We start from the raw sequence: 14,147 nt of genomic DNA, 5'->3' as shown, positions 1-14,147 counted from the left end.
CTCCGTAATGGAGGTGTTTTTCAGCTAGAAGTGGTGAGATATTTTTATACAGGGAAATCATTGGGAAGTTTTATGGCATTCAGTTACATGTACTAATCAAAATGGAACCAAAAGAAGCATGTTCAGTGTCAGTTAAGGCGTCCTATAACCGATTGAAAGAGACTTGGATACATGTACAGTAGTGTATTATAAAATCTTAACATACTGTAGTGTATATTATTGATTGATGATATTAATCAGCTATTTTATATGTGTTTTCATACTAGCAATGCAACACTTGCACTGCAACAAGAAGAACCAGCAGAAGATTACAAATGCATCGTTTCCCAAAACTAGAATGGGCTAGTGCTAATGTAAATGGGATTGATGATGGTAAAAAGGCAATAAATTATTGCATTTATACTGCTTATAAAGGTGCAAGGTGATGTTTTATCAACATATTGGCTTTGCACAGATGGCATCTACACTTCAATTCATGTTTGAAGTGTCAGTGATAAAAGAGAAGAGTCCATCCTGGAGTTAGAAACTGCGTCTTCATTTTGTTGTTCATCTAACAGATTACACTGTTTGCAAGTGTCTGCATTACATGAGTTGGCAGAGTAACGCATCACAGCCGAGCAGATGGTGCTGCGGAGTCTCAGAAGAATAAAACATTTATTGTTCAAGTGTAAAACACCCATTAAAATATTTTAAATGCAAATTGGTTGGTGTCAGCATCGTCCCCAGATCTCAGTCAATATCTAACTTCCAAAAGTATGTGTTGTGGGACTGCGTTAAATACAACAAAGCACAGGTGTTGCAGCAGGTATATGAAGACAGCTAAAGCCTTTGAGGTTTTTTATTTGGTAATAAAGCCAGTGAGGTTTGGTGAATTAAGATTAACCCGAGGAATAAAGCCTTGAAACTGCAACAATCAAATGTTCAGTTGTTACCTACATGTATTTACAATATTAGTCGTTTAGCTGGGTATCATTTTAACATTTGCTAATTGGGACCAAAAACATCTTGCAGCTGAGGCCGCTGTGTCTGTAATACATCTTGTGACCATGTTCTCACATAATGCATTTTTATTCTGAGTGTCTTTTTATAGTGATTATTAGTGGAATACTTTGGTTCATGGTAGTTGTTTCAACATACCTTCCTACTGTAAATTAAGTGAAAATGTTTTTTGTTAGAATCCAAATGATTAAATCTTTATATATTAATGGTTTGATGCTTCTGCTTCTTTTAACCCATCTATGTAATCCCCTCCCCCAGGTGGGCTGCGTTCCTTGGGGAAGAGTTGGGAGAAACTTAAGCAGCCTTGTGGAGGACGTCCCCGCTGATGCTGCAAGGGTTGGATCTTCAAACGGCACAGCCACAGACAGAGGTTGTCCCAGCATGGCATACGCACTGCTGTCCTGTGTGGCCGGCACCCTCACAATTGTCCCCTACCTCCGAGTTTCCTCGCTCCCCAAGATCCTCCTTCTCCTGCTCCTCTCTCTCACCTACACTGTTGTCATGGAGACCAGCGGCTATCGCCAAGCCGTGGGGTAAGCCGTGGGGTAGCTGCTGATGTGTGGTGTTGTTTAGTATGAGGAATGTGTATGAATTGATAGATGGATCACTGAACTGACCTATCAGACCCAGGCCCAGAGACTCAAAGAGTCAATATTTAGTTAATGTTTCTTTTTTCTAATTAAAGAGATATATAATGATGAAAAACAGAAGTAAAGCAATACATTTTTATTTATTTTTGTTGGTGTACATGTCTGTGCCTTTCAGTGGCGGTTTTCTCCATACGCGTGGTTACGATCCTGTGCTGGCCGTCTTGCTGTTTTCAGGAGCTCTGGCTCTACATTCGAGACAGCTGGACCTGAAGCTGCGGCTCGACTATCTGTGGGCCACTCAGGTGTGTATGTGTACATTTAGCTTATATGGATTTGCATTTCAATTGTAAAGCCATGAAAGACAGATCTTTTTATCTAGCCATGAGATTTTATTTGATTATTGGAACCTTGGTTGTATATGTAAGTAAGAAAATGAGTTGCTTAAGACAAAAGTGTGTACCAGGTGAGGATTGTAACAGTATGTCAAGTAATTTTTTCTACAGGTGCAGCTGATTTTCAATGCAACAGTCATCTCAACCATTTTAATGAAGTTCACATTTTCCTGATTTTGAGTGTAGCAACTATTCTGTCTTGTTTACATGTACAGACAAAAATATATATGGTATTGTATAAATATAATTTCTTCTTTGTTCCCTCTGTTACTCTCAAATAATAAGATTGTGCAGCTACTAGGCTTTGGATAATATCTGTTGTTATACGTTACTGTTTGACCCCTCTGGTTGGCTATAGTCATTCAAGCAATCCAGACTTTGTATGCATGGGTTAGCTTGTTTCCTTTTTTGAATATGTGCACAGCAGCTCTATGAAAAGAGGATAGCTATAGATTTACAGTAGTATGTACATATACTCATTTGTGAGGGTGGGTGTCATCACTTGATTACTAATAATCTGCTTGATTTAAGTGCCTGTGTCAAAATTATTGGATTTGGCAATTATAAATTGTATAAGTTTACTGTATTAGAATTGTTTAAAGAAATAAAGACTATAGTGTAGTAGGCAATAGTTTATAAACAGACATCAGTATTCATTTGAGATTCCTAGAAATACAGAAATAATTATTGATTCTTGATCTGAATAAATCTTTTCTTGACCTCAAAAAATGTGGCACATAAAATAATTTGTAATGTATTCTGTAATGAGGATGTTTGTGATATTCTTTTAAGACATTTTAGGGACAAATCACTTGGTGTGATAGAGATTTTCATATTTAGTGTGTGTTTGAGTTGTATATTTGTGTGTTTGCATGCACAGTCTATATGAAAGTGGGCATGTTTCTATTTTTGGAAGTGAACATTTCTCTTGTTTGCGAATCATTACCTCCCTCTAGTGGTGAGAACGAGCAATTACATCTCTGCATGGCTCTCTGAGCCACAATATATATTTATTGGGTTTAGACAATAGAGCATCAGTTTTACTTTGGATCTTCATTTTGTCTGTAAGAAGCCACCTCCTCTTCTCCACATGTGTGTTGTGTAATTGCTGATGTTGTCCAGGCAGAGGAGGAGCGGGACGACATGGAGAAGGTGAAGCTGGACAACAAGAGGATCCTGTTCAACCTGTTGCCAGCTCATGTGGCTCAGCACTTCCTCATGTCAAACCCCAGGAACATGGTGAGCAACCACAGACATGTCCAGGCTCGTACACTCGGAACTAAAGACAATTAACGCCTCTGAAACACCCAGGAGGTGTGCAGAAATTACAGATCCACTGACAACTTAAAGAGTTTAAGGGGATGAGAAGACTTTCTTGTTTATTTCTTTTTTTAATATTCTCCTGGTCCATGGGATTCCTCCTCTGAACCAATTAGTAATTCCAGCCTATTCTAGATTATGTATAACAATCACATTAACACTTGCTGAAACAAAAGTGAAAGATAATAATCAATATCACTCTTATTTACTATTTGTTAAAACAAAGATAAATGTGGTTAAAGACATGTGTTTTTATAGTAAAATACCAAATACAGAGAAAATCTAGGTAAAATGTGCAAAAAGGTGGCAAATTGCCTTTTCTGTTTTTTTTACCTCCCTTTACAAATCCATATAGAGCATAATAAATACAAAACATTTTATTGTCCTGTGGCATGTAGATTTATTTAGATGTAATGGTGTGTTTGGAACTTATTTTGGAACGTATTTTGTGAGTTAGCAGATCAAAATTAGGACCATTAGCACAGAGCTTTGATGTTTTAAAGCCAGACTTTAGCCTGTTTAGCATATCAGCACAAAATAATGGGGCAAAATGCATTACGAGCTCAAACACTGCAGCAGCATTGCCTAAAGGGGAGTTGGTGATTTACACTCAAAACAAACACCTACATATTTTAAGAACATTGCAAGAGACTTGAGTCAGAGCTAAGGAAGTACTCAAGAGATTTATACACTGCTACACTGCAAGTTTGGAAAAAACAACAATAACTTATAACCTGGTTAATGTTTAACGCTGCTGTGCTACTTTACATTAAGAACAACAAGACAAAGTAACATTGGCCTTGTCCTTTAACAGTCAGCGAGCTGTGGATCAGATGATATGGGGATCATCTGAGGCTGAGACTAGTAAACACTCAGCAGGAAGCATGTATCCGGCACACTGGTGACCCCTCGGGGATACGTTGTATAGAAAGGCTTCCTCTCTTTCCTCTGTGCTAAAGTTCACCCATACACTGTAATCATAACACAGCACAGTGGGACTCTGCAGCCTGGAGTTCAAAGATTCACTAATATACTGACTTAATGATTGAAAAAATAATTGTATCTGTAACTACAGAATTTACCTGTCAGCGCCCTTTCTTTGATCTCTTGGCAGTATTTTGCTGTTAGTAACTCATCCAGACAGATACAGTAACCCTCATTTTTATTTACTGCCTTTCCATAACCTCATTCCTAATCAAGATGTTGCTCAGGATCATTTCATAAACATGTCTGAGGAGGTCAGGTCACCCCTAACGGTTCCATTTTAGGTCTAGTGAGAATTTAGATTTTTTTCTAAGCAGCTCAATTAGTGCCAGGTGTTACCCAAAGAGGTCCCAATAATTTTATGTCTTCGCATTTCTTAATTGCTCAGGTGCTGATTTATGATGCAAATGTAATTTAGTTCTTAAGAAAACAAAGATACAATTACATAACATGACCTAGTGCTCAGATCTGATTTTTCTCCAGTTAGATCAAATGTTTTTCAGCTGTTTTTGAGGGTGCACCTCTTGTGTGAACACTGTAAACCACTGCTAAACCACTATATATGCACAAAGTTACCTAAATATGACCTATATTTCATTTCTGCAAAAGTCATATCATGAAATTTCCTCACACTGCTCGGTTACAATATTTTTGTACCATTATAGTTTGAAGAGAAGCCAAGTCGCTCTGTCCACCCTCGTTTCTGTTGATGATTTCCTCCATGTTTATTTTTACAGCACAGTGAGATGCAGACACTGACTGTTGTGACAGCAGTCACACTGTCAGAGATCAGACGCGAGTCTAATTTAGGACCACATACAACAGTAGTCTGTATTTGATTGGTTTGTTAAAACTTCCTTAAAAAAAATCTGATCTGAGTCAATTGGGGGATCTTTGGCTAAAGCTAAAAACCTCCCCTTCAGGACCTATACTACCAGTCCTACGCTCAGGTTGGAGTGTTGTTTGCCTCCATCGCCAACTTCAACGATTTCTACATCGAGCTGGATGGGAACAATATGGGAGTTGAGTGTCTGAGGTTGCTAAATGAGATCATCGCCGATTTTGATGAGGTGAGTCAAATACCTCATAAATCTCATGCGTATTTTTCTTGCAGGTTTCATGTCTGCCTCTGCTCACATTGGGGAATCTGGAGGGAAAGTCTCTGGTGCAACACAACCTCCATAATGTCATTTTCAAAGATGACATTGTGGCCATGACTGAGGGTTTGAAAAATTCTGTGCAATGGTCGCGGTTGGGAAAGTTTTTTAAAATAAGGAATTACTTGCAGATGACATTTGGCCTGCTTGAATCTGTAATCAGCAACATATAAAGCATTAATTTACTCAAACACACTAAAACTAGTCTTAAAATGCAGTTGGATTTTTTTGGCAGCACAATCTATGATATACTGTATGTAAACCTAAAAGTGGCAATTTACTGAAATTGATTTCAAATTTGTAAGAATAGCAATGTTTTCTTGATGTTTTCATTCATTTTCTGTCCAGCTGATGGATAAAGAGTGCTACAGGGATATCGAGAAAATCAAGACTATTGGCAGTACGTACATGGCCGCAGTAGGGCTGGTTCCTACAACTGCTTCCAAGGTACACGTGCAATAGCTATAGTTATTTTATGTGTATGTCTGCAGCATTTTAGTAACTACATTTTTTAGGCTTAGAAGGTCCAAATAGCTATAAGCTGACTGTTGATATTTAGGATACTGTCATGCTTCCCTCCACAAATCCTCTGTGAGGGATACTAGCGTCTGTGGCGTCACCAATGTTTGCATTCAATTCAATTCAATTCAACTTTATTTATATAGCGCCAATTCACAACAAAGTCATTTCAAGGCACTTTACAGAATAAAGTCAAGACTATAAAGATGTATAGAGAGAACCCAACAATTCCCCCTTGAACAAGCACTAGGCAAAAGTGGAGAAGAAAAACTCTCTTTGATGGAAGAAACCTCCAGCAGAACCAGGCTCAGGGTGGACGACCATCTGCCTTGACCGGCTGGGGTGAGTGGAAAGTGGAGACAGAAAAGAAAAAGAGCAACAAAAGCAACAACTAAACATCAGACAGGTTGGTAGGGCCAGTAGCTGCACGCTGGAAAACACACTGCTCCAAAGCCGTGGACACCTGCAGAAAGGGACAGAGAGAGGGAGACAGAGAAGCACAAAGATAACTACGGGAGAAAGAAGACACAGAGTTAATGTCATACAGTGGTGACAATTGTGGGATGAGAGTAGAGAAGAGAGGGACAAGAGTAAGAAAGGAGCTCAGTGCATCGGGGGAGGGTCCCCCAGCAGTCTAAGCCTATAGCAGCATGACTACAATTAACTATAAGCTTTATTAAAGAGGAAGGTTTTAAGCCGAGACTTAAAAGTAGAGAGGGTGTCTGCTTCCTGAATCTGAACTGGGAGCTGGTTCCACAGGAGAGGAGCTTGATAGCTAAAGGCTCTGTAAAAAGCATTGGTCCTAACACAGAGCCTTGTGGAACTCCATAGCTAACCTTTGTGTGCATGGAGGATTCATCATTAACATGAACAAATTGAAGTCTATCAGTTGATAAGATTTACACCAACCTAGTGCAGTTCCTTTAATCCCAATTTCATGTTCTAGTCTCTGTAATAATATGTTGTGATCAATGGTATCGAATGCAGCACACAGAACAAGTATGGAGACGAGTCCATTATCTGAGGCCAAGAGAAGATCGTTGGTGACTTTTACCAGTGGTGTTTCTGTACTATGATGAACTCTAAATCCTGACTGAAAGTCTTCATACAAATGAAGACTTTTCAGACTGTACAGGTGATCACATAATTGTTTTGCAACTACTTTTTCAAAGAAAAAGAAATAAAGGGGAGATTGGATATTTGTCTATAATTGGCTAAAAGATCTGGGTCAAGACAGGGTTTTTTAAGTAGTGGTTTAATTACAGCTACCTTATAGGCCTGTGGTACATACTCTGTTTCTAAAGATAGATTGATGATATCTAATACGATCGTATCTACTAAGGGTAAAGCTTCCTTGAGCAGTTTAGCTGGAATAGGGTCTAGCAGACAGGTTGTTGGTTTAGATGAGGTAATAATTGAAGTTAGCTCAGTGAGGTGTATGGGTAAAAAGCAGTCTAACGGGGATTCGGACCTTATTGATGATTCTAGCACTGTTGTTCACTAAGATCTATCTGTAATATTTAGGGGGAGGATCTGGTGACTTTTTTCTCTAATAGCTACAATTTTATTCATAAAAAAATCATGAATTCATTGCTGCTCAGAGTTAAGGGAAAACTAGGCTCAACAGAACTATGGCTCTTAGTCAGCCTGGCTACAGTGCTGAACAGAAACCGGGGGTTGTTCTTGTTTTCTTCTATTAATGATGAATAATATGCTGTTCTGGCATCACAGAGGGCTTCTTTAAAATATATTATTAAACTGTTTTTCAAAGCTAAATGAGATTCTTCTAAATTTCTGGAACGGCACTTCCTTTCTAACTTTCGTGTTGCTTGTTTTAAAGTTGCGTGTTTGTGAACTATGGAGATCACCTCTTCTGGTTTACTGCCTTCTTTTTTAGAGGGGCAACACTATCGAGTCTGCAGAATTGTCAACAAGATAATCAACTTGTGCAAGAGTAACATTAAGGTGGCTACTTTCCATTGTATTGACAATTCGTTAAGCAAATGATGAAAGAATAATTTCTTTAAATTTGTTTACAGCTTTTTCACTTAAGCATCTGCTATAGTGGAATTAATTTCTATCTGCTGTAAATTGAATTGTAAATTCAAATGTTATTAGAAAATGGTCAGACAGAAGACTATTATGAGGAATTATTGTTAAATTATCCGCTTCAATCCCATACGTAAGAACAAGGTCTAAGGTGTGACTAAAACAGTGAGTGGGTTATTTAGATTGTGGGAAAAACCTATTGAATTTAGTAAAGAATTAAACGCAGAGTTGAGGCAGTTACTGTTAGCATCTACATGTCACCTACTGTAAATGACTTTATCTTTACTAAGCACTAATTCAGATAGAAGATCAGAAAATGTAATCAAAAGCTCTGAATAAGGGACTGGAGGATGGTAGACCATAACAAATAATAGTGGTTTTTGAGTTTTCCACTTTGGGTGTGAAAGGCTAAGAGTGACGCTCACAAATGAGTTGTATTCAGAAACTTTCTTTAAACCCTGCCAAGCAGACAAACAAAACAGGGCCTTTTTGCAACTTCTGCAAACTTAACCATCAATTACAGTTGCAGACTTCGAGGAAAACCCTGCTGGGTGCTTTCGTGGCAGTCACACTGTAGATAATAATATGTATTACCTAGTATCACTTCCTGCCACAGTGTGATCTCAATGTCTCTGTCTTTCTGATTTGTAGGCAAAAAAGTCCATCACCTCACATTTATGCACAGTGTCAGATTTTGCCATAGAGATGTTTGATGTCCTGGATGCCATCAACTACCAGTCTTACAATGACTTTGTCCTGAGAGTAGGTGAGTGAACATGCACACACATGCAAACTGGTTTATCTAAACAGTGGTTTATTCTGACCTATTGAACTGGACACTGTGGATGCTCCATTAAGTTTGGAAGTTAGGAAATGCATCACAGAAAGATCCCCACAAAGGAAGCTCGTCACAGCAAAACCTGGAGTTCTGGGTTCCATTGTGTTGGGTATCCTGCGACAGGAGCCCTTGTTTAATCCCAGCATAGCCTGGTGTACACAGTGCCATCCTGTCTGCAAGACACTGGGGATACGAGTAGAAAAATTGCTTGTGCTGCATGCTCAGTTGAACCTGTGACACATAACCTATCGTCATCTGCCTTAGACTGCACTTCCACAAAGTGCAAAAAAGCAAAGTTTGGCCTGGATACACCGTGTAAACCTCTGTTGTAAAGATGAAGCGATACCTTTCATTTTCAGTCATTACAATTGTGTAATTGGTTGCATTTATTTAAATTTTGTAGTAGCTGTTGGCAAATGGATACCTATAGTATCAATACTAGCCCTATTACATCTTGTTTTGAGTATATCACTCTCATGTTAGCTCATCTTGTGATCATATTACACTTCTGTAATCCTTGAGGGTTAGGGTTGTGCAGCAACAACTTTTTTTAATCAATTGATTGTGTAATATATATATATATATATATATATATATATATATATATATATGATGTATGATCACCAGGGGTTTTTGAGCCGGTACAAAAGTTCCTTCATCAGAAAGTAAAGTTAATTTTTAAATAATTTATCTTTTTTTCTTTTATTTTTTCTTTTGGTCATTTCACAGAGGGATGCAAACTTTTGCACTCAACTGTATCATTTATTATTGATCTGAGAACTGTTCTTCGCCAGGTGATGGTGACCAGTGTCTCGCAGCCAGAAATACAACACTTTCAAAGACATTGCAGAATAAATCATTGCTAGTATTTTCATCAGAATTCAATACAAACAATGAGTGAGCTTCACATATACAGTATGATAACCCAGATATTGTCGACTCTCTGGTTATGGCCACATCAGGCATCAATGTGGGACCAGTGGTAGCAGGAGTGATTGGAGCCAGGAGGCCTCAGTATGATATCTGGGGGAACACAGTGAATGTAGCCAGCAGGATGGACAGTACTGGAGTACAAGGAAAAATACAGGTACAGTGCTGCTGTGACCATTCATAATACTTCCTCTGTTTCCCATTTGTTTAAGCGGGCAAAAGTTTTATTGAAGTAATACATATTTTTTTCCAGAGAGCTGGTGATATAGCTGATCAAAAACTCAACTATGAAATGTTACTGTATATACCGTACTAACCTAATTTCAAAATAGTTGGGACGACATGTAAAACGTGAATAAAAAGAGAATGCAATGATTTTCAAATCTCAACCCGTATGTTAGCTAAATATTAGCTCATTTAGAATTGATGGCAGCAACACATCTCAAAAAAGTTGGAACAGGGTGATGTTCACCATTGTGTATCATCCCCTCTTCTTTTAACAACTGTCTGTAAATGTCTGGGAAGTGAGGAGACCAGTTGCTGCAGTTTAAGAGGGGAATGTTGTTCCATTCCTGTCTAATGCAGGATTCTAGCTGCTCAACAGTCAACAGTGAACCAAATCTTTTCTATTGGTGAAAGATCTGGACTGGAGCCAGTTGAAGCCACCTGTGAACCAGACTCACTGTAGAACTTTTTTTACATTTATATTGCAGCTTGAATGGTTTTGTAATATTCTCATTAATTGTAATTTCATAAGGACTTGAAAGGCTATGCAGAGTGAGGGCTTCTTGTATTTGTCACAGGGAGGTTACCTTGTTTGTTACTACACTGAGCTCACAGATAGTGAATCCAGAATCCCACCAATTGCTATTTTTATATGCTAGTATTGCATCCCTGCAACACCACCTGTAGTCACATAACTCCTTCTAAAATGACAAATAGTTGTTTTTGCAGCAATGCAGTGAGCTGTAGAGGTGTTAGGCTTTTTTTTTTTTTTTTTTTAAACTTTGGACAGGCTGCCAGTCATTATGCTAAACTAATGCCTGTTACTATAAGTAAGTATAAATATGATGTTTTGACTTGATATCAATATCATGTAGTACTCATCAGATGACCAAGATGGACACAGGTGTCTCACATAGATTATGATGAACATCATATGTCTTTACATCCTCTCCAGGTGACAGAAGATGTTTACCGTCTCATCACAGACCACTACGACTTTGTTTGCCGAGGACAGGTCAGTGTGAAGGGCAAAGGTCAGATGCTCACGTACTTCCTAGGAGGGCGCAAACAGGGCAGCAGAGCCTCTCATACCCAGCAGCATTCTGGCAATGCGATGCGCCGGTCGAGCGCGTTCACCCAAGGCAGCGTGTGTACCAGGCTGAGCCCTTCGCCGGCCGTCACCAACTATGCCACCATCAGGACCCCGAGCCCAAGCGTGGCCAAACCGACCACCTCCACCAGCACCACCAGGTACCTGCCCTCTGTCCCCACGGCAGTGGTGTGATGGACGCCGTGTCCATGTTGACCATGGAAAGCCAAGAACATGAGAGCGGAGGTGCAGGATGAGCATAAATGTCAATGAGACGTAGCAGAGAGAGCTTATTATAAGAGGAAAAGTTGATTTCTGCTCTTCTGCTGTCCGTGAGATGCAGAGATGCTGAGACGCTGATCTTCTAATGGGAGGCGTGAACTCAGGCCTGTGCTGCGTTTAGGAATGAAGAGTCTGAGGCAGCTTCGATCAGACTCTACCACCACGCTCGAGCCCTGTTTGTTGTTTCGCACCGTGGGGCGTCGTGGACAGGATACAGCATATTTCAGCCACGTTACCCCGTATTCAATCATCGGCCAAGGATGTGTCCAGGTTTTCAGTTGGCTCCACAAACTGTGTCCACTATTTTAATAAACACAACTAGCATCAAAATGAAAAAACACGTTGCAATGCACAATTATTAGTGTAGCACACAAACCTCTCGCAACGACCACATCCGAAAATTCCTTTAACAACCTTAGCTTGACCCTTTTCCCTCGGTTTAACACCAAAACAGTGCTGTTGCCTAAGCGACAACTTCTCACAAAACATTTCTTGCCTTTTTTTTTGTTGTTGTTGCCTTTTGGTTCTATTATCGATTTGACTACGCCAATCCAGACAAATTACTTACAGGGTCATTTTGAGTGAAATAAGCCAAATGTGTAATTGTAAATGGCAGTTACTGCTGTAAACCTGCCAAAATCCAACAGGGCATTGCCTTCAATCAGTTCTGGGTCGGTACGTTTTATACCCCTTCACTGAAACCCTTGAATGGCACACGAGGTAAACTCTTAACTCCCTGAGCTTAACTCAGTGTCTTTAAGTGCATGATGCCACTGCTGCATTTCAGTCATGTTTGCTGTCTGTTTCCCTGTGATGCTTGACTTCCAGATTCTTCCTTGTCAAAGTGTAGCAATAAAGCAGTTTGTCTCCTATCTCAGCCTGTTCACCCCTTGCATGCTGTAGCCAGCTGGATCCTACTTTGACCTGATTGTGTGTAGCCAGTAGAGTGTGCATAGCTAGCCACACCAGTCTGTATCTATGTGGAGTGAAGCATGACTTAGAAAACTTATTTTCAGCATAATGCGAGAGTCATGGAATTATGATGAAAAAAGGACCCTTTTTTTCTGTGTGCTTGTTTATTACGAAATATTTTCTATTGTTAAAATATTCAGTTCTACTATTTTTATGAACTAAAAATTGCTTTGGTCGAGAAAAGAAGACTGCTGTTTATGAGGAGACACCCAAACCACCATGTCTGGCTTCCTCATCCAAGTCAGATGATTTATTTTATGGTATAGCATGTTACTCACAGTACGGCTTACCACAGCCATTAACTCTCCTCTAATGTGTTCTAGCATGCACTGCCTGCAAGCCTGTGGCTCTTACATGCATGCTTTGATGAGACACTACTACAGGCTGAGCAGCAGACACACAGTGACTCTGTTTTAATGTAGTCCTCATGCATGCGCTAATGGTAGCAGTCCTCTTGAATGTAAGGTGCTTTTTTTGACCCGTGTCTTCTTCATGAGCTTGGTGTGCTTGGAACCTTTTCGGGGGAAATATTTCAGGATAGGGTGACATCAGGGCCGGGGGTTCCTCCTCCTTCCCACTCCTGCTGTAGTCAACAGGTAGCTGGATTTCAAATGTGCCAACCTATTTTCATAAACATATCAGACTTTTTCTGTGTTGAGCTGTAGCACAATGTGTGGCTATGGTTATTGTGGATTTTCTTTTGTTGAATGCCTGTATTTTTACTGCTTGAGCTGTTCCTGAACAGTTTTGTAACCTCAAAACGATGGCAAGTGTTGATTTTGGACAGATTCTTTTGACACGATAGCCTGAATGAAACGACATTTCATTCAAAAAAGATTTGAAGTCTATATAGTAGCTTGGATGCTTACTTTGAGTTTTTAAGAGGTTAAAAACGAGGATTTTTATACACTTTAATCTGTTGATGGGAAGTTGATGGAAAGGAGTTGTGTACAATATTTTTCCTGTAAATTGGATATTTTCATACTTTATGATACGGGTTTCAATTGTTATATGTAGGTATTACTAGCTATTATTGTACATTGTAGAGTCTTTTTCAGAGATCTATTATGAATGATTTGTCAAGTTTTTTGTTGAAAATGTATTCACTGGGATGTTTCACGTGAATGTACATTTTGTTAAAGATGATATTTTATACTAAGTGTTTGCACTGCAATGATATTGACGTATTATAAAAATAAAGCCAATGGAGACTTGTCTCCTAGAATAAAGCGCTCTTCCTGTTTAGTTTTTTTAACTAATACACACACACACGCACACACACACACAGTGCGTACAAAGAGGCCATCAAACTCAGATCTGAAGTTACGTAAGAGCAGAAAAACAGTAGCTGATGTAAGAAGCTGAAGCAAATATCAGGGTCAATGTCAGTCCAGTTGTGTTGTTGAGAAGGAACCTCGGGCTAATGTTATGAGCACATCTGCTGCTGGAAAAACATGGGAACACAGTTTGTTTGTGTGGAGAAAGGACACACTGTGCATCACTTGTAGGTAACAAAGAGCGCAAGTGTGACAAATGCCCATATTTGGAATTGGGTGCCTGGAAAGCTCTTTGATAACAGAAGACAAACATCTACAGTGAGTTCAGTGTCAGGTTATATTAGTGCTGTGACTAAGGTTTGTTTTACTGTTAATCAGTCAGTGATAATGTACACTACCGTCCAAAAGTTTGGGGTCACTTAGAGATTTCAATGTTTTTCAAAGAAAAGCAGATTTTATTAAACGGTGACCACATCATTGACATAAGAGTTATTATCAATTTCAAAGGCTAAGGGATCATTAG

General features: G+C 39.3%; 1 protein-coding gene across 5 annotated transcripts in view; it reads left to right on the top strand.

Moving 5' to 3' along the window:
* Nucleotides 1-13,572, top strand: part of adcy1a (adenylate cyclase 1a) — a 51,705-nt gene extending 38,133 nt beyond the window's left edge. For 3 of the 5 annotated variants that reach the window (XM_067514102.1, XM_067514104.1, XM_067514101.1), the window contains 8 exons: nucleotides 1,258-1,532; nucleotides 1,765-1,891; nucleotides 3,104-3,220; nucleotides 5,209-5,355; nucleotides 5,791-5,889; nucleotides 8,662-8,776; nucleotides 9,811-9,935; nucleotides 10,959-13,572. In XM_067514102.1, coding sequence (XP_067370203.1) covers nucleotides 1,258-1,532; nucleotides 1,765-1,891; nucleotides 3,104-3,220; nucleotides 5,209-5,355; nucleotides 5,791-5,889; nucleotides 8,662-8,776; nucleotides 9,811-9,935; nucleotides 10,959-11,288 — 1,335 coding nt within the window. In that variant the 3' untranslated portion in view covers nucleotides 11,289-13,572. Of the gene's footprint in view, nucleotides 1-1,257; nucleotides 1,533-1,764; nucleotides 1,892-3,103; nucleotides 3,221-5,208; nucleotides 5,356-5,399; nucleotides 5,891-8,661; nucleotides 8,777-9,810; nucleotides 9,936-10,958 lie in introns of those variants that run through there. The other 2 variants (XM_067514103.1, XM_067514105.1) reach the window with 2 other exon arrangements.
* Nucleotides 13,573-14,147: the final 575 nt, after the last annotated feature.

The sequence above is a fragment of the Channa argus genome, chromosome 8, assembly GCF_033026475.1.
Source record: "Channa argus isolate prfri chromosome 8, Channa argus male v1.0, whole genome shotgun sequence".
Lineage (NCBI taxonomy): Eukaryota > Metazoa > Chordata > Actinopteri > Anabantiformes > Channidae > Channa > Channa argus.
Note: the sequence above shows the minus strand (reverse complement) of the source record. Positions and strands in the feature narration are given on the sequence as shown.